At 41.3% G+C, this 27,083-nt stretch overlaps 1 protein-coding gene across 1 annotated transcript; it reads right to left on the bottom strand.

The window, feature by feature from the left end:
* Positions 1–27,083, bottom strand: FAM241A (family with sequence similarity 241 member A). Its single transcript, XM_074993429.1, has 2 exons — positions 26,931–27,083; positions 1–3,982 (listed from the first exon to the last, which is right to left on the bottom strand). The coding sequence occupies exons 1-2, from the start codon at positions 27,021–27,023 to the stop codon at positions 3,737–3,739; spliced, it is 339 nt and encodes a 112-aa protein (XP_074849530.1). The 5' UTR covers positions 27,024–27,083; the 3' UTR covers positions 1–3,736.

Here is a 27,083-nt window from a genome sequence, read left to right on the forward strand (position 1 = left end):
AAGTGCTTGCAATAAAAATTTATTTAACACAAATATTTACAGGAAACTTTTTCTCCATTATAGACAGTTTCAGTATGACAATTTTCAGTGCAAATGAAGTTCCATCAGCTTTGCTGTATGTACAGAGAGAGAGAGAGAATGACAGTTACATGCATTGTGTTCATGATTTTCAGCTTGAGACTATATCCCTTGTACCCAAACAACATTTACATTCATTCTTCATTTCTGGAGGAAGGACTCTATTCTGAATACTTTGCATACTCCAAACTCTCAAATGACTGCAAACTGTAGTCTGGGGATGGGGAGAAGCCGCCAGACAAAGGCTGTTGACATTTTCTCACTATATCTTTATCACAACATGATTTTACAATGTAATTTCTTTTGATACACGCCTTTGTTCAGTTATGTCGCTCATTTAAAACCACTTTCAAGAGAACAGAACATCTTCCCCAGTTCACCCTTAATTAAAAAAAACCCAACCAAACAACAAAATCAGTCAATCAATCGAACACACAAACAGTGCAAGGAAATGCTGTACCAAAAAGATATTAAAGGCAGACAATCCTGTATACTCTCTTTTTATGTGACAGTGATGGACTATAATGATGTAGGGAACATTACTTAAAAGGGGTAGCAAAGGGAGAAGTGTACAAATGGTAAGTTGACCTTTCAAAAAAAGATTTGTCCATCTCCCTATTCTCCATGTTGTTTCAGTAATAGAGGGAGATAGATTTCTTTTTTCTTTTTTAAGAGTATAAAATGTAGATATGAAAGACATGTAGGGCAGGATAGAGCCTCCTTCAAAAGAGGACAGACATAGCAGATGCTGCACTTGATTTTAGTTCAAAAGGAAAGAACCACCTTTTTATGAGTGTGTGTGAAGGATGTGGGAAGGAGAGCAGCAGGAGTGAATATGCCTATTGTTTGTGACCACTATTATACACAGACAACAAATTCTAAGACGACAACTGCATTATCTTCCCTACTTAATTTCTGTGCCCTGTGACCAAGTAACCCCGCTTTTGGCAAAACTATTCCTTAAGTTCCAAAACAAGGAAGTTTCCTTCCATTTCACAAAATTAGTGAGTTCTACATTACAATACCCTGTCTGTGCACACATACTTTTAGCAACAGGGAACATCTCATGAGACGTCGACTTCTCCCATAAGATGAAACACTTCGAACAGCAACTTGCATGGAAGGAAAAAAGGCATTAAATGTAAAAAATAAGCAATTTTTGTGTTACAACTCATGTATGCATATATAGATAATACATAACACCACAACTATGTATAAACAGTGCACAAATATACAGGGTATAGTATTTTTGAAAGGATTTTAAAATGTTTATCCTTAGGCACTTGAGGGTCGAGAGCTCCTGCCATTATACTCAAATTGCATTTGTACTTAGCTTTTGGAAATCCAGATTACCAGTGATATTTGAGTAAAGCATATCTATGATTATTTTGTTATGTACAGCATTCCCAGGTCACTGATATATTTATTTTACTCATGTTCATTCAAATACATTCTTTAACATGGGCCCAGTTGACACAAGCTTACAGTTGAATTTAACTTTCCACATGCAAATAGTCACACTGATGCAGTGGGGCTACTTACAGAGATAAACATATGCATAAAGTGATTGTAGGATTGGGGTCTTAGTGCTTAAAACCACAAATAGTGGATGATTTAATGGCTGCAAAAGTTTACAAGGAATGGCTCCGTAGGCCCTGCAACTGGATCAATGTGTGGACTCAAATGGAACTCCACGTGACACAAGAATCTTCCTAAGAACCAATGTATCTGAAGGACTGGGGCCACAGGGATCATTTTCATTGACTTGAATGGTTTTTGGAGAAAGCCCACAGTTTGTAAATAAAATTAGACATGGGTAAGGTTTGTCAATCCAAAAAATGTTTGCAAAACCAAAAATAAAATAGTCTTTCCAAAGCTCACATCTCAACTGTAAGCGGCTTTATTTAAACAAACGCAATAATGGGAAAATATGAATATGGAGTCAGTTCCATATATATGTTGGAGTGCTAAACTGTTAGGCTTTCAAAAGAGGCATGGTAATGAGGGAAATCAAAAATGCAAATGGATGCAGCTTTGCATATCTGGTACCTTATTTGCATATTATTTCCAAATAGCTTCTTTTGAAAGAAGAAAACCAGTGTAGACACTGCTCTTTCGAAAGTAAACCTCATCTTCGAAAGAATGCTATTTTGAAGGTATTTCAAAATAAATATGCAAACTCAGTGCCAGATATGCAAATCTGCATCTCATTTGCATTTTGATTTCCCTCATTTGCATACCCCTTGAAAGAGGAATGCAAGTGTAGACAGTCTTGGTGAAGATTTTCTCTGTTCTTCCTTCTGCTCAATACTACTTAAACGGTTTTTTACAGATTTTAAAACTATACAATATTTTTTCTCTGATATTTTAGCTTACCACATGCGTCTCTACAGACACAAATCAAACACAAAAAGTTACCCAATAAAGATGGGACATGAAATCTATTTATACTTCATTTGGACTGGGTCTGCTGTGCTCCTACAAGCAAAGCTTGTATGTAAGTTAGAATTGGGCCCAAACTGCGGTAAACATCAAAGTTGACAGATGCACATTTAAGCCTAATAATACAACCCATCCTGCATATGGGGGCACAGAGGGGCAGTGCTCAGTATTCTTGAACATTAGCTGAACAGTTGCAGGGACAGGGATTTATATTTATTTGCAAAGTCCTCAAATTATTTTCCCCCTAATATATCCATTTTGATATTAACAAAGGGCTGTGGCCTTTGCCCCTGCCCAACCCCTTCCATGGCATGCTTGCTTGGTGTTTGCTAGAAACTTTGCCAGCATAACAATGTCAGTCGGGGTGGGATTTTTTCCGACAACGCTATATTTGCAAAAGCCTGATGCTAGACACAATTATACTGGCAAAGTATTTTTTCCCCCCAGTATAACCTACGCTTACTGGAGAAGGATTTGTTGGCATAACTGTGTTGGTATAGCTAGACTGACAATGCTTTTCTAATGTAGGTCTGGCATTATAGTAACAAAGCAGCGTGTGCATGCACAAAAGTGCAAGCCAATGGAGGAACACATCTTTATGTAGCTAGTTAGCAGATTTTAGGCTCAAGCTTTCAAAAAGCTGACAGGAGAAGCAGGTAAAAACAACACAAAACTCATGTTTACATGTACTTTTCATAACAAAATTTCCACTACATGAGAGTCATTTCAAAATAACAGCCACACCACAAGACAGAGGCTGACTCCATTCAGTTGGATCTGCCCTTATGCCACATTTAATAAAAAATAAGCCAAAGACTGAGTCCTGAAGGTTACAGTGGCTCACACACTGTCACTTAGGGATAGTCCACACATAGAGTTAGTATCTGGCACACCAGTGTTTTGTAGATTCACTTTCTGGCTTGCCATGCACTAATATACTGTGTAGAAAACCTCTTCAAAACAATAAGTTATTTTGGAAAGTACCATTATTAAGAGCATACCCATTTCAGTCCCTCTGGAGAGGTGTTAGAACTGCTGACTTCCTTTAAAATGGATATGTCATTTAAGCTGAATGTAAAAACCTCACAAATTTAATGTGTAACATGGTTTGGAACATTGCCTCGTTTAATATGTCACTCTTTGATCCTTAAACATATACATCCATTGAAAGGTGACATGGTTGTAAAACGTTATCTGATAGGCCATTCAACATAGTCTACTGCTGCACGTAAATAATGACAAGGCACAGGACAGCAACTAGTCCAAGAGCTTGTAAGCCAAGGAACCAAAGCATAACCCAGAAGAATATGATTATTACAGGTTCCACAGTCCGTTCTCCAAAATACATCCTTGTGAAGCCTATGCTGATCAGGCTTTTGTTTAGTTCACCAAAAAGAGTTCCCATCTTTTTATAGTCATCTATAACAGGCTCTACAGCATGGTTTCTGTGATCTTGCTGGACCTGTAGACAAGAAAACAAAAGCAGTAAATAGCTTTGACACATAAAATATTTATGATACTGTTGTTACTGTCTGTTTTACGATTTACAAAAATCTCAGCTGCTTCTACTTTCAGGCATTAGAAAAAATACCCAATATATGTAAAAAGGATATCATTACATTTAGTACCTGATATGAGTCTCATATTTTAAACACAGAAAATATTGAATACAGTGAATTCGTTAAAAACTAGTTTTCACTAGGATTTCAGAGCCACTGAAAAGGCATGAATAAGCTCTGCAAGGGGACTATGAACCATTAATAATTTTGCACAAAACTAAAAGACAAGGAAGGGATTTTTATTATTGAAAGATAGCCCAGGGAACATAATGGGCTGAGCTATCAACAGGAAAGGCTGAAATTAGCCCTAATGTGAAGACATGGCACAACAAGTTTTGGAAACTATGCAGTATTTCCAAAGGTCGGGAAGGCAGCAGTAGTAATGACTGAGTAAAATCACAGGTAGAGTGACGGTATCGGGAAGCATTTGCACCATTAAAGGGGACTCTACACTAGTTCCAAATGAGGCAGCTTGGCAGTGAGTGAGTGATGTCCTCTTTTACAATGATGTTTATCTCTGAATTTGCAGAAGTGAAGGTCTGTATAGGAACCACATGGGTAGAACAGTGGGCTGCAGTGCTGGTGCAGCTCCATGAAACTCACTGCGCAAAACCTCAACACTTAGGATTTGAGTGGAGAGGGAGAATTTCATGTTTCATGAGTACACTTTGAAAATGATAAAGTACCTGCCAAGCACATGCCTTGTCTGATCCTTCCATTAGTAACGTAAAAAGAAGCAACTCATCAATACTTCCAATAATAGGCTGTCTGTACACCCTAATTATAGTTATTTAGTGTCTATCATAAAGCAAAGTTTCTGGAAGAAAGAGTTTTGTGTCAAGACTGGATCTATATTCAAAACCTAATTTCTAAAATGAGGCTTCAATTAAATCTGTAAGGGTAGAAGTCCTTAGGTTTCCTGTAGTTACATCTGACAGTAATTGCTTTTCTGATGGAGATAAGCAGGCTAACTGACTGTGGAATCCGGTCAGCATAACAGAATCTGATAAGCTACAATTTAAACAAGCTAATTCCCATTCTTGTAAAACACTAAACTTATCCCCTCAGAAAACAAAAGGGCAATCCAACAGTCTGAACATCTTTTTCCAAACTAGGCATTAGGTCACACCTTCACCAATCCTGCACATGGAATGCAAGCTTGACTGTAAGAATGCTGTAGCAAAAGTAGCAACAGCGATGAATAGGCACAGTGCATTTACATCAGGCTCTTGCAGGGTGTGTGTGTGTGTGTGTGTGTGTGTGTGTGTGTGTGTGTGTGTGTGTGTGTGTGTGTGTGTGTGTGTGTGTGTGTGTGTGTGTGTGTGTGTGTAAATTATTTTTTCCTACTTGAAAGTTCAAAGTTATTTGTTTTGAGCTTCAATACTTCATCTCAGAGAGAGACAGGCACAGAAAATATACCCATGGTTATATATTTTGTGTAGTTACTGCACAGGCATGCACATGGAAGGCAGACTGTTGCCTAAGGTTGGATCTCCACTAACTAGGCAAGTCACTTTTTTTTTTTTTTTTCCCTTCATTTTTCACCTAATTTCTCATACATGGGTCTGCTTTTCAGGGGGGCACAAAACCCACACCTGCAGATATCCTGGGTCCAATCCTGCTCCCAATGAAATCAATATTAAATCTCCCTTAACTTCTGCAGTACAGAAGTAATTTGAAGGGTGTTCTGAATCGTCTTCACGTACAATCCTTCGGATTCCATAGGCAATGTTGAGAATCTGTTTTCATCCCCTTCTGTCTTCTGGTGTAAGAGAGGGAGTTGCTTAAAAGACACATCACACTAATAAGGCAGCAAGTGTATTTATTGAGGAAAGAATATGTAGGGGGAAAAAGTTCAAAAAGTGATCTCAATCTGTTATCTACACATGACTCTTGCACTTACGAGCTATTCTGTAGTTATAGGGACCACAGTGAACATGCATGGAAAGCCACTACACATGGCCGCAGATACTTTCCATGTACAATGTTTATGCAAACAGGTATTTCTAGGAGTAGCTTCAGGAGTAACTCCTATACCCTTCTAGAGAAACATCATCCTCTATCTCAACACTGGTCTTGGACAGCTAGTCAGTGCATTACAGTGCTGTGTCACATTGCATGGGGTTTGTCCAATAACATAAGCAATGCAATGACTTCCCTAATACCTGCACTACGGAGAGGTAAGAGACAGCTGGGCTGACAGCCATGGCAGGTTCTGTGGCAAGGTCAGAGGAGGGCCTGGCTCTGCGCGCCTGGAAGAGGAAGGGTCAAGGGTGGAAGGGATGGCAATCAGCCATCAGCACCACTCAAATCATGGTACTGTCCTCCCCCTCACATGCTGCTTTGGCACTTCAAACAGCTTCAAAGAGCAGCCACAGCAGCTGGAGCTCTGGGCCCCTTTGAAATACCGGGCCACAGGGCAACTACTCCCTTCCCCTGCTTCCCATTGGTGGGCCTGGTAACTGCTAAGAACCTGGCTACAACATGCTCTTACACAAAGGTGAAATCTTCAGTCACCTTAAATTAGCAATCATAATCCTTAAATTAGTCATCACATCAACAATTCTGAACTATCTTCAGTCTCCATGAGGAGGATGGAATTGTTTTCTCCTGATAGTCTAGAGGGAACAATTGAAAATGCTAAATAGTTCATCCCTGAATTAACTGACTCAAATTCTCTCTCTCACACCATAGATTAATATTATAGAGCACTGTGGCTGTGCCTAGACTAGCCCCCAACTTCGAAGGGGCATGATAATTAGGGTGTTGGGAGATTACTAATGAAGTGCTGCGGTGCATATGCAGCACTTCATTAGGCTAAATCTCCCCCATAGTAACCTCGAAGTGCCAGCTGGCGTGGAGTAAAGGGATTTCCAAGTAGTGTGGGCACTTCAAAGTACCTGCGGCTACACGCAAACCGGCACTTTGAAGTCACCGCAGGGAGATTTAGCTTAATGAAAAGTTTTGCATATGCACCGCAGCACTTCATTAGTAATCTCTCGACACTTTAATTACCATGCCCCCTTCAAAGTTGGGGGCTAGTCTAGACACAGCCTGTCAGATATTTGGTGGAGAGGCACATCACACTTTTAAGGATAATCTGATGCTTTATTTTTGTCTTATCCATGTGACATAATTTAGTTCTAAGTGATTGTTGGGAAACCCTGGAGTCCTTGCCTTTTTTCATCTTACTTTACTCTGAAAAGTTGAAGCCAGCAACATCACATACATTTTACTACATCAGGACAATGAAGAAATACATTATTATTATTATTATTATTATTATTATTAAACATTATTCTGTAGTAGCCTCTCACAAAATTTAAAAAGCCTTTTTTAGACTTTCTTTTAAAAATAAGGCATTTACTTTATTCCCTACTTCTTAAGCACTGATGCAAACAAACAAATGATCAATCTTGTATTTCTGAATTTCTAAGGTAAAATAGAAACTAGTGCGTATTAGAACTAGAACAAAATTCTTCAGTGTATGGTATGTTTAATATGGTGGAATAAAGGTCAGCCATTTTCTGATCTGTGGGAAATTATAAAGCATATTACAATAACTTTCAAAGTGAGCTTCTTAATCTAGAGGAAAGCTGCTAAAGCAGCCAGTATATTAGTAATCTTTTCCTTGGACAGAAAATTTCTAATAAAGAGAAACAGCACAGGGCTCTCTTTAATAATTCAACATATTTCTAAACTAGTCTACACTGTATATTAAAATTTGAAAATGTGCTTCAAAAACTTTTGAGATGAACAATTCTTCTTCAAAAACAAGTGAAACTGAAAACACATTACCAGCCATAATATACAGATGGCATATTTTTCATCACCAACACTACATAATCATTCCATGTTCTTGACAAGTATTTTCTTTAGGGGTGAAGTACTGAGAGTACAGTCTATGTAAAACTCCAATAATTGGTTATGATACCTAAGGCTGCTAAAGAAACTTTACAACATAAAGTTTAAATTTATGCACAAGAAGTCCCTTTGAATTTAACTAAAATACTAGACAGCATAAAGTTATATAAATTGTCCATGTTTGTAGAACTGTGGCATTAGTGTACATTATTTTGTTTAAAAAAGTACTTTCAAACTCTCAGCAGCATGTCACTGTTTTAGACCCTTACTTGCTATTTCCATGAGATAGTTCACACAGTCAGTTAGGCGTATCTTTTATAATTTCAAAATTGTTGCTAGATAAATTAAGTCACCTTTAAAGAAATGCAACAAGTTGTTCAGTCATTGTACAACTCAGCCAATAGTTTCTGTAAAAAAAATAGACTCCTTCAGCACATCACCAGACAGAGCCTGTGCTCATGCCTGACTGGCTCCATCCCCTGTACTCCATCCTTACTGTCTCCTCAGCCCTGAATTCATGGATGCCTCAACATAGGCTCTGCTGGATTGTCACTTGCCATAAACCACAAGGAAAGCTGTATTAAGTGGCAGTAACTTTATTCCAGCTTCCCCAACTGTTTGAAATGCAACCTGTGAGGGCTGAAGAGGAGCACGGGCAAAAGCAACCAGGCACACTTCTAACAATACGGTGCCTGTATGAGACGTACAGTCCAGTGGCTACAAGATAAGGGAAAGGGGTGAACAACACGTAAATACAAAAAGTCTGCATCTTTGTAGATCTTAGGGAAATCAGGTAAGTGGGGGGAAAGAGATGGAACTCTTTCTTCTCTCCCTGTTTCACTGACTGAAAAATGACAAGGAAACACCATGATTTGAAACTTGCCAAGTTTACACCCCTACCAGACTGTTCCTACAGAACAGAGACGGGGGCCCCCTATTTTTTCTAAACATACAAGATCATAGATTTCTGGTTACCCATATTTTACAATAGGACACCTGTCTTCTCTATTATTTTTCACTGAATTGTCAACATGGATAGAGGATTATTCTTTACTGTATTTAAGAACAATCTTTTAAAAAAAAGATTTGTAGTAGTTCCATGCAGCTAACTTTAGTGATTAATATTCCTTTTACTGCATTTTACCACAAGCATTGCTATTGCTTGGTTTAAAGGGCCTGTGATGGCTCTGGTCAGCCTCTATAATTAAGCTTCCGGTTCATAAACACATATAAGGATCAATTCTACCAGTTATTCGAGAGGAGCTCAAACATCTTGAAAACCGTGACCAAAATAACAATCTCAGGCTAATGCTAGGCAAATAACAGATTTTTGAACCAATTATTATTGCATGTATTTTAGGGCTAACCTGCACACAAATTTGCACCTAAATAACTATATCATTTTTAATTTTTACCTTTTGTCATTTAAATAAGTGTGTATAAACACTCGAGTGCTTAATTGAAAAAAAAAATTGATTTGAAATGAAAGTGCCAACACAGTCTTGCACCAAAACAACAAATTAAAACTAATGTAGTTATTTTTATTCAGGTCTACCAACATAGTGATGTATTTAAGATGGGTTTTATTTTTTTTAATTTAAACAATGGTAGGTGTGCACATATGTATATTTCATATTTCAGACCTCATCTCCAAAATATTTAAACATTACTGGCTATGGAACCAAAGTAGAGGAATTTCCAGTATTTGACTGATCATTTCCTCAAAAAATCATTCTCAGTTTCCATCCAGGACAGTCCCTTGTTATTATACATCCATGTCCCACATATTGTAGAGATGACATGGTATTATAAAACTATGAAAATAAAATAAAATTCTAGGATTTTTCAGTATTCTTGCTTCCTTAGTACACTGGATTTTTTTACCACAGATTTTTATGACCAAAGAACACGAATAATTTTATTCAATATGAAAAAAAATAGAATCTTCCAAGAACAGGAAAGAATAGCATTAACAACTATTATCTGACATCATTTTAACTGCTTCTGCCTTTCTCAGGCCCAGATGAACAATTCTATTGCTATTTCCCTTATTATTTACAGGAATCACTCTCCATTTGCATATAAGAACTGTTGCCAAACTCTTAGACAAGAAAATTCTAAACAGTTAATCCACTCTAACAAATAACTGCACACCACTATCCTCAGCAGTTTTTCAAAGGGACATTATTAAGGGCCCAAAAGCATGCTACCCCGCTGCGTAGGAAAGATAGAAAACATGGCAAAAGACTGCCTTGGTTTAACCAGGAGATCTTGCATGATCTCAAAATAAAAAAGGAATCGTATAAGAAATGGAAACTACAACAAATTACAAAGGACGAATATAGGCAAACAACACGAGCATGCAAGAGCAAGATTAGAAAGGCTAAGGCACAAAATGAGCTCAAACTAGCTACAGGCATAAAGGGAAACAAGGCGGCTTTTTACAAATACATTGGTAACAAGAGGAAGACCAAGGAGAGGGTAGGGCCATTGGTCAGTGAGGAGGGAGAAACAGTAACAGGAAATTTGGAAACGGCAGAGATGTTTAATGATTTCTTTGTTTCGGTTTTCACTGAGAAATCTGAAGGAATGCCTCACAGAGAATGCTAGTGAAAAGGGGGTAGGTTTAGAAGCTGAAATAAGAAAAGAACAAATTAAAATTTACTCAGAAAAATTAGATGTCTGCAAATCACCAGGGCCTGATGAAATGCACCCTAGAATCCTCAAGGAGCTGATAGAAGAGGTATCTGAGCCTTTAGCAATCATTTTTGGAAAATCATGGGAGACGGGAGAGATTCCAGAAGACTGGAAAAAGGCAAATATAGTACCCATTTATAAAAAGGGGAACAAGAATAACCCAGGAAACTACAGACCAGTCAGCTTAACTTCTGTGCCAGGAAAGATAATGGAGCAGGTAATTAAAGAAATCATCTGCAAGCATTTGGAAGGTGGTAAGGTGATAGGGAACAGCCAGCATGGTTTTGTTAAAAACAGATCATGTCAAACCAATCTAATAGCTTTCTTTGATAGAATAACAAGCCTTGTGGATAAGGGAGAAGCGGTGGATGTGGTATGCCTAGACTTCAGTAAAGCATTTGACACGGTCTCACATAATATACTTATCAATAAACTACGCAAATACAACTTAGATGGGGCTACTATAAGGTGGGTGAACAACTGGCTGGATAACCGTACCCAGAGAGTAGTTATTAATGGTTTTCAATCCTGCTGGAAAAGTATAACTAGTGGGGTTCCGCAGGGGTCTGTTTTAGGACCGGTTCTGTTCAATATCTTCATTAACGATTTAGATATTGACATAGAAAGTACACTTATTAAGTTTGCAGATAATACCAAGCTGGGAGGGGTTGCAACTGCTTTGGAGGATAGGGTCATAAGTCAAAAGGATCTGAATAAACTGGAGAAATGGGCTGAGGTAAACAGGATGAAGTTTAATAAGGACAAATGCAAAGTGCTCCACTTAGGAAGGAACAATCAGTGTCACACATACAGAATGGGAAACGACTGCCTAGGAATGAGTACAGCAGAAAGGGATCTAGGGGTTATAGTGGACCACAAGCTAAATATGAGTCAACAGTGTGATGCTGTTGCAAAGAAAGCAAACATGATTCTAGGATGCATTAACAGGTGTGTTGTGAACAAGACACGAGAAGTCATTATCCCGCTCTACTCTGCGCTAGTTAGGCCTCAGCTGGAGTATTGTGTCCAGTTTTGGGCACCGCAGTTCAGGAAGGATGTGGAGAAATTGGAGAGGGTCCAGAGGAGAGCAATGAGAATGATCAAAGGTCTAGAGAACATGACCTATGAAGAAAGGCTGAAAGAATTGGGCTTGTTTAGTTTGGAAAAGAGAAGATTGCGGGAGGACATGATAGCAGTCTTCAGGTATCTAAAAGGGTGTCATAAGGCAGAGGGAGGGAACTTGTTCTTCCTTGCCTCTGAGGATAGAACAAGAGGCAATGGACTTACCTTGCAGCAGGGGAGGTTCAGGTTGGACATTAGGAAAAAGTTCCTAACTGTCAGGGTGATCAAACACTGGAAGGAATTGCCAAGGGAAGTGGTAGAATCTCCATCACTGGAGATATTTAAGAAGAGGTTAGATAGATGGCTTTCAGGGATGGTCTAGAAAGTGCTTGGTCCTGCCATGAGGGCAGGGGGCTGGACTCAATGGCCTCTCGAGGTCCCTTCCAGTCCTACTCTTCTATGATTAAAACATGATAAACTCCCAAATAAAACTGGGCATGTATAAAAATTCAGAACCTAGGCTGGATATTAGGAAAAACTACTTCACCAGAAGGATAGTGAAGCACTGGAATGTGCTGCCTAGAGAGATGGTGGATTCTCCATCCCTGTAGGTTTTTAAGTCCTGGCTTGACAAGGTCCTGGCAGGGATAACTTAGGTGGGGTTGACCCTGCTTGAAGCAGGAGGCTAGAGTAGATGATTCCTTCCAGCCCTATGATTCTTTGAAAAATACACAATGAAATGGTATGGTTCAAGCACTATTAAACAAGATTGAGGAAACATAGCAGTGAATTTTTATTTTAAAAAGTAATTTAAAAAACACATTGCCATATAAATATAAAGGCTAACATCATTATTTGCAAATATCTCTTTTTCAAGGCTCAGCTCTGTAAGGTGATTTCTCTTCTGTTCACGTACTGCTATCCATTAACAAGCTTAAAGTCCTATCTCCTTTCTCCTCCTAATTTCATCAGAGACTTACAAGGATTATAGCTGGTATCAGTTTTAGGGTAAGAACTTGTTTTCAGACAGTTCAGTTTATGAAGAGATATGATTTACATCAATCTGTAACACATCCATTCTTAGTTTAAAAATGACTTATTGTAGGGAGAAAAATACAAGTTATTGAGATTGGGGCAGGAATTACTGGCTGAAATTGAATGAGCTATGTTCTGCAAGTCAGACTAGGTGACAACAGCTGCTCTTTATGGCCATAAAGTCTATGAAATAAAATTCAATTCAGCCATTTTTAAGTTATAGAAGTATTTCAAAATTAATTAAAACAAAAGTTTCCCAGGGTTTTTCATGCTTTAGAAAATGTTAAGGGCAATTTTTGGGCTCAGATTTCTTGACAGTTGAGTTATTTTAAAAAAAATCTTAACACAATCATTGTCCCACAAGATGAGAAGAAGTGAACTGACTAGAATATTTTCAGTTTCACTCTATTCTTCTTAGTGCCACATCTGCAGTGCCTGAGGAGTGGTACCAGAAGCGTGAATTCCCACAGCAGGAGAATGTATAAAAAGCACAGTAATTTGAGAAAATTTGAGATTTCCATATATTTAGGCCAACCTGAAATCTGTGTACTTTTAAGATTATGGAAGAAATGCAAAATGCAGAAGAACCAGGTATTAATGAAGAAAAAAGAGAAAGGAGACAGGATTTTTTAAAGGAGCACTGAGTAATGTGGAAAAAATAATTCCACCCAAAACAACTGCTTTTATCATGTTACGAGCGCTAAACATGACTTCCAGAATATTGATTCAAATGTCAAGACATGGCACAAGCCATGAGCAAGATAAAGTCACATGTGCACACACACGGGAAGAATGGCATACTTAAAATTATCATCACATTCTCCCTAAATGTGAAAAAAGCTTTGGATTTACGTTTCACTTGATATTTAATAATAAATGTCTACTAAGCACAAGAAAAAGGACTACTACCTATACATAGAAAAATAAAAATCAAAAACCAAACCAAACCAAGCAAGACCACAAATTTCTTGTGCAGTTTCTAATCTTCACATAGCCCAGCTACTAACTTAATCGCACTTGAAGTAATTTTCACACAAAAAACCCAGTGTGCATAGCTGATGGCATGCATATTTAAATGTCAAAAAATGCCTGTGAAAGTTGCCCTTTCAGCTTTACACCTATTTGTTAAAAAATAAGATTTTTTTAATGATAAAAAATTAAAGGAAGTTCTAAAGATTTGACAAAGCAGGGACTCTAGAAAATAAAGTAAAAATAAGTTCTTAAGTCTAAATCTGACCAAAAAAATATGGAAAACAGATTTCAAAAGCTATATGAGAGATATTCACGAAGGACTCCATCAGGAGCACTTTCAGCTCTCATGGAAGGACCCCAAAGTAGGTTACAAGCCTACATATTCAGAGTAACGCAGTCAAGGCTGGGAAACAGAATCTTGTGCACAAATCTGTAATGGATGCTCGCTGGATACACACCTGCTAAAAACAGCATATGGAGGTGCAGAATACCCAACCCTCCATGCACTCAGAGTAATCTGCTAGAGAGAGCAAAGTGATAAGATGGCTAAATTGTGATCCCATTGGCCACAGCTACCTCTGACAATTGCTTGGGTTACCACATATAGTCTCTCCCCGCGTTGATCCAGGATACAGGTTGGACCTCCCTGGCTCACGCTCTTGGGATCTGATTGATCCCTAACCAGGGAGATTTCCAGAGCAGGGGAGGTCAAAGCTACCCCCTCTCCTGATGGCCACCAAGTTCTGCTTCTGGTGCCCAACTCAAGCTGCTGTACTCCACACCCAGTGCCAGACGCTGGGCTCAGCTCCCAACCCTGGGCTCTGCTCCCAGCTGCCGGCCACCAACCCCAGCTGCCAAGCCTCACTTCCACTTCACAGGCCACAGGGCTATGACCCTCGCCACCAACCCCAGCAATTGAGCTCCACCCCCAGCCACCAGCCCAGCTCTCTGGTCCAGCCACATCTGTATTTTCCTTGTGAGTTCTCCAACTTGGGAGTATCTATGGTGGCCCCAGCCACAACAGAACATGACTGTTGCTGGACCAGAGTCTCCTGAACTAGAGAGATCCAACTGTACCTTCACAGAATCCTGCTCTCGGGCACATGGGGCTAGTGTGACGTATATTCTCAAACCAGAGCAGTTCTGCTTTTTTTCATGCTTTCCACTGCTGTGGGGAGAGCCAGGATTGTAACTTGTTTTCAAACCTAACTTTGACTATTATTTTTTCACTTGGTTAAACACAACAGGATTTGGCTCAGAGTTAAGCAGCAGAGGTTTTTTTTCCCTCCCTCTTCTATCATTAAATTAAAATGAAGCATCATGGAGAATGTGTAGTAACCTTCCATCAAATTTTTGGTTCTATGGTGGTTTGGCATCACATTTACCCCAAATACTTTATAAAACCAAATTTGCTGTTCATCAACCACAGGAACAAACCCAATTATCAATTCATGCAAAACTCCCATTGACTTTCACTGAAATTTAACATGCAGAGTAATGGCAGAATGCATACAGTCAACAGCCTCAAAAACTGATGATTAGTGCCTTTGATCTTGCAGTTCAAGGTGACAGTACAGATTTTGATATTCAGGCAATAGAATACTGGGCAGAAAAACAGTATACACAAACTGCTTTGGGCAAAACAACAAGGTTCACTTCCTAGAACAATGTTTATCTTGCTGCATATAAATCAAAAGGCTAACAGAGTGAAAGCAAATGAGGAACAGTTTCACACTGCTTGCAGATGATAGATCAAACAGTGGGAAATATGAGAAACAAAGATTCCTCTATAGGAAAATTGCCAAGACCACCATTATTTCTAGAAATAGTATCCATTAAATATTTATTTTCTAAATTTAAACAAGGATTTTCAATAAAGTATTTGTTGTGGTTTTAGCAGAGAATAAAATCTGGTTCCAGTATTCTCACAGCAAAAACATACAAACATCTTTCATATTCTGAAGATGTATGTATATTTTTAAAAAATGAGAGACTTACTTGAGCACACTACGAAAACCATAATATTTCAGTCATATTATTTCCCTGATGGTGCCACATTTGATAACTGTCAGCAACAATAAGCTTCAAAATGCCAAGAGAAGTTTTAAATATTTAGTACTCATGTGTTGCCTGCCTCCAATACTGAAGTTTTCTATCCACATAATAAGTATAACTCACAGAAGTAGCAATAAATGACCTGTTTTTATAGATGACATAAGAACAAACAAGAATAAGCTTGCAAGGTTGAGCAAAGAGATAAAGAATAAACTAACAAGCGATGGAAAGAAAAGCAACTACTAAGCAAATGCTGCATCCAGCTATTATGGCAACTGAAGTTCACATTATGATACAAACTGTAGGTGGAAAAAAACTTAAGAATACTGCTTCAAGTCGTTATAGCAACTGAAATCTCAACCCTGCAACCAAATGAACACTACCCACAAGTTTGAATTCCTTCACATTCAGATCTTTGTTAAATATTGTATGAAGAACTTACATCAACGTAATTAAATATTTTATAAAACACAAAGCTAGATTGCTCACGCTAGGATTTAATCAAATATAATATTAAAATAAGGCAAAATTCATGATAAATTTTAAGAGCATGAAGAAAAAAATCTCCATTTCAGAAATACAGTACAAGTTTTATTATTTGGCATCACCTGGAAACCGGGGATGCCAGATAATAAAATGTGTCGGTTATTCAAGTCAACGTCACATAGTGGCACTTTAAGCTAAAGGAAAGAATTACAATGTAGTGCATACGTACCCTGGCTCTGATCTATCCTCAAATTCAAATACTAAAGGAACAATGGATATCACCTCCTTAAGTGTGGAGAAAAAGCTGTAATATGAAGTTTACTACAAAAGTGAAGAGAGCATGTTGGTGCTTAACATATTATTCAGTTGTGAAGAAAAAAGCCTCACTGGCAGTAAACAAGAGTGTATGGCTACAATCACTGAAACCTTGTTGAGAAAGCTACTGAACAGTGTGTTAACATACACATGACAGCATTTTGGTTGGTGCCAAGGCATCATAGCAATACAGCAAACTTATTTGAGAATGCTATAGTCCAGTGTTTTCTAAATGGTGTTTTGCGGAACCCTGGGGTCCTGCAAGAAATTCCACAATAGTTGACTCTTCTGTGGCTCCCTGCGCTGCTGCACCTGAAACAGTGGAACTCAATTTAATTGGTTTAATGGCCAGCAGGAGGAATCTAGATGTTAAACCAACTAATTTAGCTCCATTATTTTGTGGACACTGGAGAGGGACCTGCAGAGAGCTCCTCATTCACCCTGCTATCCAAAAAGCCACACCCATCTGGTGGCCTAGAGGTGTTCCTCACCACTGGAACACCTCTAGGGCAGCCTCTCTTTCACAGGATGCTTGTGGCCACCCAGCATAGGCTCCCCAGCCAGCACCATGAATGGGTTAGTCCTGGGGGCTGGTTTGGGGCTCAGGTGGGTTAATCCTGGGGATGGGTTGGGGAGAGGTGGGTTTGAGGCTGAGAGGATTTAAGCCTGGGGATAGGGAAGCAGGTTTGTGGGATGGGGGTAAAGCTTGGGGATAGGGAGGCAGATTTGGGGGCTGAAGGCTAAGACAGGTATAGCCTAGAGATGTGGGGGGTAGGTTTGGGGACCGAAGGGGGTAGAGTCTGGGAATGGAGTTCTGCAAAACTGTTTCATGTTTAAAAGGGTTCTGTGGTCAACTAAAATTGGGAAACACTGCTACAGTCACAGACAAAGCCTCCATTTGCAACTGTCCCTCTGTAGGCTTAGGAATCTACTGAAATGTACGTATCATCCCACTCTTGGGTGTTTATATATTTTTATTAATTACTACTAGTCATTTTTGTCCTGTAATAAACAGCAAGATTAAAATACCCTTTAAGCATTTGGGGGAAAAAATTATTTAAAAAACCCACTTCAGACAAGGGAGAAACTATAACCAGACTATTGCCTGAAAAACTGTTTAATATATACAGACCCAGCTCTGTTCTCAGATATGCTTGAAGTACAACTGCCTACTATTACAGGCACACTGATGTAATTTAGAAAAATCAGGTCCATAACCTAATGTCTGCAATTTCCAATATGTAATGCAGTTTAGGTTCTAGTGAATGAGTAAAGTGGGTTCTCCCTTTTTCCCCACCTCTGCTGAATCCCATCTTAAGAATAAGTAATCAGGACACTGGAATTTGTAAGAATTCTGGGAAACTAAATAGGGTTCAATGAGACAGGAAATATGTATGACAACATACCACTTTCACCAATTTTCTAGTGCTGTAATTCTGTGTGTTTAATTGCCAAGAAATCAAGGTCCTCTACTGGCTGAAATAGCCTTCAAAGGATTTTAGCCTTAAACTCTTTACCATGTGTATTGGAATGTTCCAGTCAAAACTGTTAAAAGATGTCTGACTAGATACAATACTAATTGATCAGGCAAATAAACCTTTATACTGCGGACAAGAGAGAGACTATTAGGTTTTATATTTAACTGGATCTGAAATAAACTTGAAATAATTCTTGAAGCACCACAATTTCTGTTCTTAAGGTTAGAAGTCTGCTTTTGAAAACGTACTGATGATCTAGTAGTTTATGATTTAAATGATGTGGTCATTGCCTCTGGCAGACAGAGGAAAGCCATCGACGTCCATTGACCCCAAAGGTCTGTGAATGATGAAATGTCTAAGAGGGAACTGACACAACACTGGCCTCTGTCATATTGACATGAGTTGGAGACAGGAAGAACATACTTAAAGCATAGGAGACCTTTAAAATAGCTTGGATGGCAGAAAGTGCCAGTGCTGCTATTCATGAAAAGGCAAAATGTAGAGGCCACATCTGTAGTCACTGAAATTATTCTTTTTGACTTAGCCTCTGTTCTCTCCATACTGGAAAATATACTTGTGGCATAGCTTGTTGAAATCTTCTTTAAAATTTCCAGAGCTTTAAAACTGCAACCGGCTGACCAAATAATAGCTGAGCATAGGGTAAAATTCCTAGACACACTATGATATTCTGTGAAGAACAACTGCTCTAAATTTGGGTCTGGAAACTAGGCCTACACCAGTAACATGGGTTCCCCCAGCCACGCTCACCTGGAAGGCCATCCCGCCTGAACAAAGACAGTCACCCTGGCAACCACATTCCAGGAAGAGAACCTTAGGATGTTGGGGGTGGGGGCGTGAAAGAGCAGGAACAAATGCTTGATTGTCATGTACCTTCATTACCTTCTGCTTCAATTCTTTAGATATAATACGAATGGTCATACATGTGTGAAGATAACATTGTGACACGGACATATACATCACCACTTTACACATTATTGTCAAGTAATGTTTGCTTTGTTCAAAGAACTTTTTGTAAGCTATGGGTGGAGAGCTTTATTGTAACCTTCTTAGACTGTCAGCTAATTGTGCTAATTTCCCTCACAGTTAGCTTCTATCCAGGGGTTCTGGGGTCTCTCCCACCCTGTTGCTTTGCTCTCCACGCATCAACCTTCTATATAATCAATTGTAACCTGTTGTTTGGCAGTGTTTCACTGAGCCTAACGGGGAAGTGACACTCCACCAGTGCTGGGTGTAACAAACCCTCCTGCTTGCTTCAGACATGGTGTGCAGACTTTGTTCCAACACTGAGATACATGAAATATCTCTGCATCTGTAAACAATTCTCCAAGGGAAACACCAAGAAGAAACATGCTTTAGGAAATAAAAACAGCTGAAAAATAAAAATTACATGGTATAGTTGGTACGTGTGTGCCTGGACCAGTTAATGCCATATGCATTAGTTTCTTACATTCACATCACATACCATGTTTGGGAAGAAATCAAATTTTCAGCTTAGCTGTCCAGATGGCTGAGGAAACTCTGGGTTGCCATCACATGGCTGAGCTAAAGCAGAAGCCACTTGTACCTCCTTAGTCTTAACCAGGAGGGAAAATCCTGGCCTCACTGAAGTCAATGGATATTTTGTCATTGATTTCAATGGGCCCAGAATTTCAATCCAGATATGTAAGTGAAGGAAGACTTTAAATGTGGATTACTTTGAGCAGAGATATAAAGATCTTTTGGCATAATATGTATGAAATACTCCTCTCCTCTTTTACAAGTGTCTTTTACAAAACACTTCCTGATTTGATGATAAAAGATTAAAAGACTTTAAGAGTCTGTAGCTCCTAATGCAGGTTTTACTTTTAGTTTTGGCAAGCCACCATGGAACTTACCCATCTGTAACACTTCCTGCAAAACCAGACATTTGTAGTACTACGCTAGTTAACAATGTTAAGTTTCTGTTTGCTGTATTCATCTTTTCTAAGGGAGGGGAGCTGACTTCAAAGGGTTGCTTCTCCCCTTCTTTCTACAGAAAGTCTACAACACACCCACACACAGTGCACTCCAAAGGTGTATCTTTATTCCATTAGGTTTGTTCCATTATTACAGGATATTGGCAGTCTGTCACAAAAGGAAGAGGAAGATGAAATCAAGCAGTTGCTTCTGCAGAATGCTTTCCTCAACCAGCTTCATTAGGTGGAGCATCACTTCTGAGTTCAGCTGACAAACACTGACTGGTGAGACAGGAAAGTGATGCAGAACTGCGATGACTAGCAGTAGCAGCAGAACTTCAGGATGAAGACACCTTATTTGCCATATATCTATGCAGAGCTCAACATGACAGTTCTGAGAAGCACGTGGCTGCCACCATCTGGAAACTTGCCACCTGCTTTCTACCGCTCAGTAATTAACCACGTTAGCATTGGTAGACCAGATGTGGCTATGGAAGTGTGCGCTGCTATTGAGAGGATGCTGCTGGCTCGAATCATAAAGCGTGGCAACAAACAGATGTTATTGATGGATATGCCTGAACCAGTAGGATTCCTAAACTGCATGGAGGTGATTGATACAACTCATGTACCCATTCTTTGCCGCTCACAGCAGGCCTCTGAGTTAATTAACAGAACAGGTATTTCTTCATGGCCAATTACCAGCCATGAGCTGGTCACTTTCCTGGGTCCCACAAGCAGTGGGGAGCTTACCAGTATTCCTGTGGTGGTGAAGAAAGGTCCACGATGCTAGGATCTTTAGAAACTCATCCCTGTGTACTGCAGTGAGGAAGGTAATTTTGCTTCCAAGACTATAGACATTAATCTTGGTGTGATTCCTCCTGTCATTCCGGAAGGCCCACCTGCACTCTGCTTCCCTGGTTTTAGATGCCTTTTCTGATCACTTGGACAGGAGAAAGGAGCTGTTTAAGTGTTGGTCTACATTAAAGGGAAGATTGATGCTGCTTCAAGGACTGATTTAGTGCACCTAGTAGGAATGTGCTAAATTGAGCTCTGAGGGCACCACTGTTGATGGCAGTACTTCTGTCATGAGATATGAGGGAAGTCAATGGGAGAGTTTCTCTCATCAACCTCCTACTGTAGGTCCACAGTAGAAATTCGACTTAAGGTATTTCAATTCCAACTATGCAATTCTCATAGCTGGAGTTATGCATCTTCGGCTGAATTTCTTTCGTACTGTACACCTGCCCTAAGTATACAGTGAGCAGATATAGAATGGCAATGAAATGTGCACTTCAAAGACTGAAGGTAGAGATGCCTCTTAAAAAGGCTGGATGCTTTTGGGGCAATATCTGTCTCATGTTATAGGGACTTTCTGCATGTTGTACATCATCTTGTGGAGCAAGGGAGAGATCCTCACTGATGGCTAGAAGTCAGAGAGACTGACTATTGTGCAGAGCAAAAAAAAAAAAATAATAAAAAAATACAACCCTCACTGGTCAGAGAGAGTCAGAGATGCACTATGCTACTGCTTTAATGTCAGAGTGTAGTGATGGAAAAGTAATGTACTATAACAAAGGAAAATAAATAGGCTGAAGGATTTGGAAATATTCTTTATGTTCAGATGGTTGGAGGTAGGGAAAAGGGGAATTGGCATGGGAAGGGCCTGACATCTAGGGGACTGTAAGGGATATTCCGCAAGTGGAAGGTTATACAAGTGTACAGTAAACCCTTAAAATATGTCACTTCAAGTTGCACATAACTTGCTTTAACGTGAGTTAAACACAACTTGAACCTGCTTTGCAGGCAGCTAAGCAAGCTAAGAGACTCTTCTCCCTGCCTTCCCCCAGGGGCACCGCACACTGCTGGGGAAAGGCAGGGAGAAGTAGCCAGGAAACTGACCAGCCCTGGTCAGCCCTGGTGGGCTGTTCAGTTTCCCAGGTCCCACAAGTAGCAGGGAACTGGGAACAAAGCAGCAGCTTGGCTCCCAGCTCCCCTCTGCTTGCAGAGCTGGGACACTGACCAGGGAAGCAGCCCTGAACAGTTTCCTGGATCTAAGAAGTGGAAGGGAGCCAGGCTGCCCTGGTCAGTCTCCTGGCTCTGCAAAGGGAGGGGAGTGGGAGCAAGGCTGCCACTTGGTTCCCAGCTCCCCACTGCTTGCTGGACCCTGGGAAACTGAACAGCTCATGGCCAGTCAGTTTCTCGGGTCCCTCAAGTGGCAGAGAGCTGGGAACCAAGTGGCAGCCTGGCTCCCAGCTGCCCTGCCCTGGCAGGAAACAGGAAACTGACCAGCACATGGCTGGTCAGTTTTCCTGGTCCCACAAGCAGTGGGGAGACGGGAACCCGGCTGCCCCTGGTTCCCAGTACCTGCAATCCCAAATTGCACAAAAGTCTGAGTTACGTGGGAAATGGAGGAATGCAACCCCTGCGTAACTCGAGAGTTTACTGTTTGAGAGGATCACTTGTGATGGCAGGAGGCAGCATTCAACAGCCCTGGGTCCCCCTTCCAGATTATGACTTACCTAAAAGCTCATACTTCAGGGTTTCAGCCATCCACCTGCTGTTACCAGGAAGAGATTTACCTCTCCCCCACCTAGTCTGTGAAGGGTATTTTTTAAAAATCTCCTTCTTCTGAGGCATCAAGTATTGCCACGCCTGGAGATGGGACAGTGACAGCAAGGGCACAAGCATTCTCTCCCTCAGCTGCTTTGCTGTCTGGTTCTTCCTAACACGTTGTGGGACTAACTGATCCCACATACGGTGCTCAAAAGGAGATTTCTCTCAGGTCAGATGGCTGGTGACCTTAGATTTCGTTTTGTCTCCCTCTGACATGCTTGGGTGCAGGTCACTCACCAGGATTAAATGGCTGAATGAGATATACCATTTTCCTACCATTGCAGAGGCCTCAAAAACTGATTCACTGTTGGCCCTCCCAGTCTCAGCCTACATCTAATAGTTTAATCTCCTGTGGGCTGTTAATACTCTGGTCTAATTTCGTTTGTTGGATTTCATATATGGATGCTGGGTAGTGGGGAGGGGTGGTCCGTCATATGTCTCTTATTTCCCCTCCAGAGTAATATGATAGTACAGCAAGTACAACTTACTGGTCAAGGTCTAATGTGTTGTCTCCTGGCATCTCTGGTGACTAGGTCTGTGGCTCGGGGATGGGGATACCAAAGATATACTGGTTGTCAGGAACAATCTCCTTCTGGTTAGAGTCTGTGATTGTTCTGGTGCCTTCTTTGGTTACCTAGATGAGTTCCGTGACCCTTGGCCTTCCTTCTCAACTGTCCAAAACTCCATGAGGGGATTCGATAAAGGCCTCCCTTCCAAAAATCCAGTCTAGCTCCTTACAGTATAGGCAGATAGCTGGAGCATTAATAGCGGGCTCATTATTGTCCTTTGCGTTCTTACAGTTCTGCTGGAGTTCCATTGTTTTGTAGCAGCACTGAACCACTGTCCCAGAAGCCCTTTCTGTTGATAGAAGTCCCCTAGAACATCCAGACTGTCTTTTTGTCACCAGAAGTATTTTTCCTCATGGCAAGTGGGGTACAGCTGTCAACAAAAATGCTGTGTTCTGTAGACTTACTGCCAACAAAACACCTTTGGGAACTGTACACTCTGCAGGTTTTGTCAACAAAATGGTTGTTGTGCTGACAAAACTCTGTCGTCTAGACACCGCCATAATGAACAAAGCTGTGAGAATAAATCTGACAACATAATTGGGCAGCTATCTATGCATCAGTTTGACCTCTTCAGAATCAGCCAGGCTTTTTTGAATAAAGAGAACTTTTAGATCATTTGCAAAAGTATGAAATAGTTATCTGTACTGCTGACCCTTTGACATATTTATATGTAAATTGGTAAATCAATCCTCCTTTTTCTTCTACTGAAAATACATGGATGCCCTGGATTTTGTTGCATTTCATAATGCTGCATCTGCTTTGCACCCCCACTCTCCCTCACTTTCTAAGATAATTTCTTGTCCCTTCATAAAGATCACTCATTGCATAAAAAAGTGGGAGGATGATGCTTTATCTTGCTAAGTATACTTGTTGCCACCACATGGTCCTTCCAGTGGCTCCAAAATGACAGCTTTTTACAAGTGGAAGAGGCTTGGCCATAATCATTTAGGCTGCGTCTACACTTACCTGGAAGGTCGACAGCTGCTACACAATTTTTGGTATGCCAAATGCATACCAAAAATCAACTTGCAGCCATCAACTTCTGTGCCTTCCTTCACAGCAGGTCAATGGGAATACTCTTCCCATCAACCTTCCTTAATACCATGCCACTCAAAAGAAGTTCTGGGGTCAACATTGACCCTGGAGTGCACTGTTTTGCGCACGCAAGAAATGGCACCCCGGAAGATTGCACATAAGCATTCGATCTTCTGCAGCATGTGTAGACCCAGCCTTAGACTCAAGGTCCATGATGAAATGCGATGGACCACCGATAAAACATGGGGACGTGATCCGCCTGAGTGGTTTGTCAGGGGATTCTGCTGTCTCCTAGTAGCATTGCTCCTAAAAAATTCATTCTACCATGGACTGTTTTTGGCTTACTTTGCTAGTATGCAGAGCTCTTTACCCCCTGGGATTATGAATTTTGAAGTTAGCAATATTAACTTCTCAAGCATTTTATTTCTCATACCAAGGAAGCATGTGTATAACATATATGTCTGTTCTTTCTATCTCCTGTCCCTATTCCATGATAGACTGCATAAGGACCTCCCACAGGCTATAAGGCACAAGAAAAAATTTGTAATCGAGCCACTACTCTTTTTCTCATATACTTCCCTAATACACACCAGTTCCACTCAGTTTTACTTTTTCTCTTCTACAGGCGTATGAGAAGGAAGCACCATTTTGGCAAGGATCAACATTTTAAAAAAGTCGGTGCGGTAATGCCCCTTTCATACAACAAAGCCATGCTATTTTCCCACTTGTGTCTAAAGCTGAGGTTAGAAGAAAAGAATGCATTCTTTATCAAGCAAGTTTCTTCTGTCTGTGAAGAGACTGACTCGTAACTGACTGCATTCACCACTGCATTATATGAAACTTCATAAAAATCAAAAACAAGCCAAGGAATATGGATCGGAGCTTGCTTTGAAGTAGCTAAAATGGATTGATTATTGGTTGTTTATGTTCTGACAGGGGAGCTGTCAAAGCAGTTACAAAGAGATATATCAAATAGCTTAAATTCAAAATTATGATTATGCAAACAGGTTTATAAAAATCAGACACATCATGAATATATTTGTAAATGTGTAATTAACAGTGATCTTTGAATCATCTACAGAGGTGAAAATTCAAACATTATGCCACTACATAAAATCTGATTACTACAGCCCTACCAAATTCAGATGTGAAAAATGCATTAGACACAGTGAACTTTCTTCTCCAAGACCTCTGGCACCCAGCTGGGAGACACGTACCCTGGGCAGGGCACCAGTTGCTAGTCCTGGCTGAGGATGGGGAGGGACAAGACTTCATCTTCCCCTGCAGGGGCTGCTCCTGGAACAATGAGACCCCCACTCCCCCAATGCTGCCATAACAAATGTCACCGTACTATGAAACTGCATTTTATGAAGAGGTGTTGCTGACCATGATTAACTACAGATTAAAAATCTCCAGTCCTACAATCTGAGTTGTTCTAAGAAGTTTGTTAAAACAAGTAGCTGCATATTCATCTTCGGCTTCTATATAAAGAATAAATTTCAAGCAGATTACCTATACTTACTGCCCCTCATGCACTTATTATTGTAACCTGTTTTTTAAATCTTTAATGTATTTGGTTGATAATTTTCTCATGTTGTGCACACCACTCATAAACTGAAACAGCTAACTGAGGAAGTGCGCAAGGCTGCAGGAACTGCAGAAAACTGATTCCCAGGCTTGCACAATACAGAAGCAGTACTATGTGTAACGATTTATGCTCTAACCCCCACATCATTCAAGCTCTTTTGCAGTTTTCCTGCATGAGATGGAGTGTCTGAAAGTTCTTTTTGAGCCGCAAGGAGAGAAAAAAAGGCCACTAGCCTGATACAATGTGCTGTACACACGTGGAAAAGAAGTCCCCTCCTCACCCTTTTCCAGACTAGCTGAACAAAGCTGCCTGGTGACTTGCAGGCTGAGGTCCAGCACGCTTCTCGGTATCTCTCAACCACCTTTGCTCCAAGCACTACACTTCCCTGGCTGTCCGGCTCTGGACACCCGGAGAGCGGGTATTTCCCAGCTCCTGCTCCAGACAGGGCCGCGACTGCGGCCTGTGCCACATGTGGGAAGGTCACGCCCCAGCTGCCACCGCCGCCGTCCGGCACAAGGCGGGCCGTGACCCAGACAGCCCGGCGGGAGGGCGGACAGAGACTCGGCCCGGCCCAGCTCAGCCCACGCCGACGCCGCCCGGCCCTCTGTTTGCGTGGCCCCATGCTCCGGGCAAGCCCGCGCCTCCTCCCATCGCCGCTGCCCCGCACAGCCGGTGTAGAGACACACACGGCGGGGCCAACCCACACCCATGCCCGCCGCTGGGTGAAGGCGTGGGGAGAGACACCGACCCGCATGCGGTACAGACCCCCCCCAATAACCCCCCCAGCTCGTGTACAGACCCCCCCCATGACCCTACCCCCCCTCGGCCCGGGTACACGCCCTCCCAAGTACACAGCCACCTCCCCAGCCCACCCGGGTACAGAACCCCCCTCCATGACCCCACTCATCCCCCGGCCCGGGTACAGACCGCCTCAGCCCACCCACCTACAGACAGACCCGCCCCTCCTTGCCCTGCGCCCCACCCCGGGTACAGACCCCCCCCCAGCCCGAGCCCTGTCCATGCCGGGTAAAGGTATCCGCCCCCCCATGGCGCTGTCCCGGGCGCTGGGGGAAGAGGCTGGCCGCTGCCGGCTGTTAGAGCAGCAGCGGGGGGAAGGTGAAACTGACCCGCTCCTCTGGCTGCTGGTGTGTGTGCCGAGCTCCCGCCTCCCCATCGCAGCTGCAGTCCGCGGGCGGCGGCAGCTCCGCCATGGAGCCCATTCCCCTCCAGCGGCAAAAGCAGGCCTGGCCGCCGCCTCTGCCTGGGAGGGACGCGCTGGG

Source organism: Carettochelys insculpta, chromosome 4 (genome assembly GCF_033958435.1).
Source record: "Carettochelys insculpta isolate YL-2023 chromosome 4, ASM3395843v1, whole genome shotgun sequence".
Taxonomy (NCBI): Eukaryota; Metazoa; Chordata; order Testudines; family Carettochelyidae; genus Carettochelys; species Carettochelys insculpta.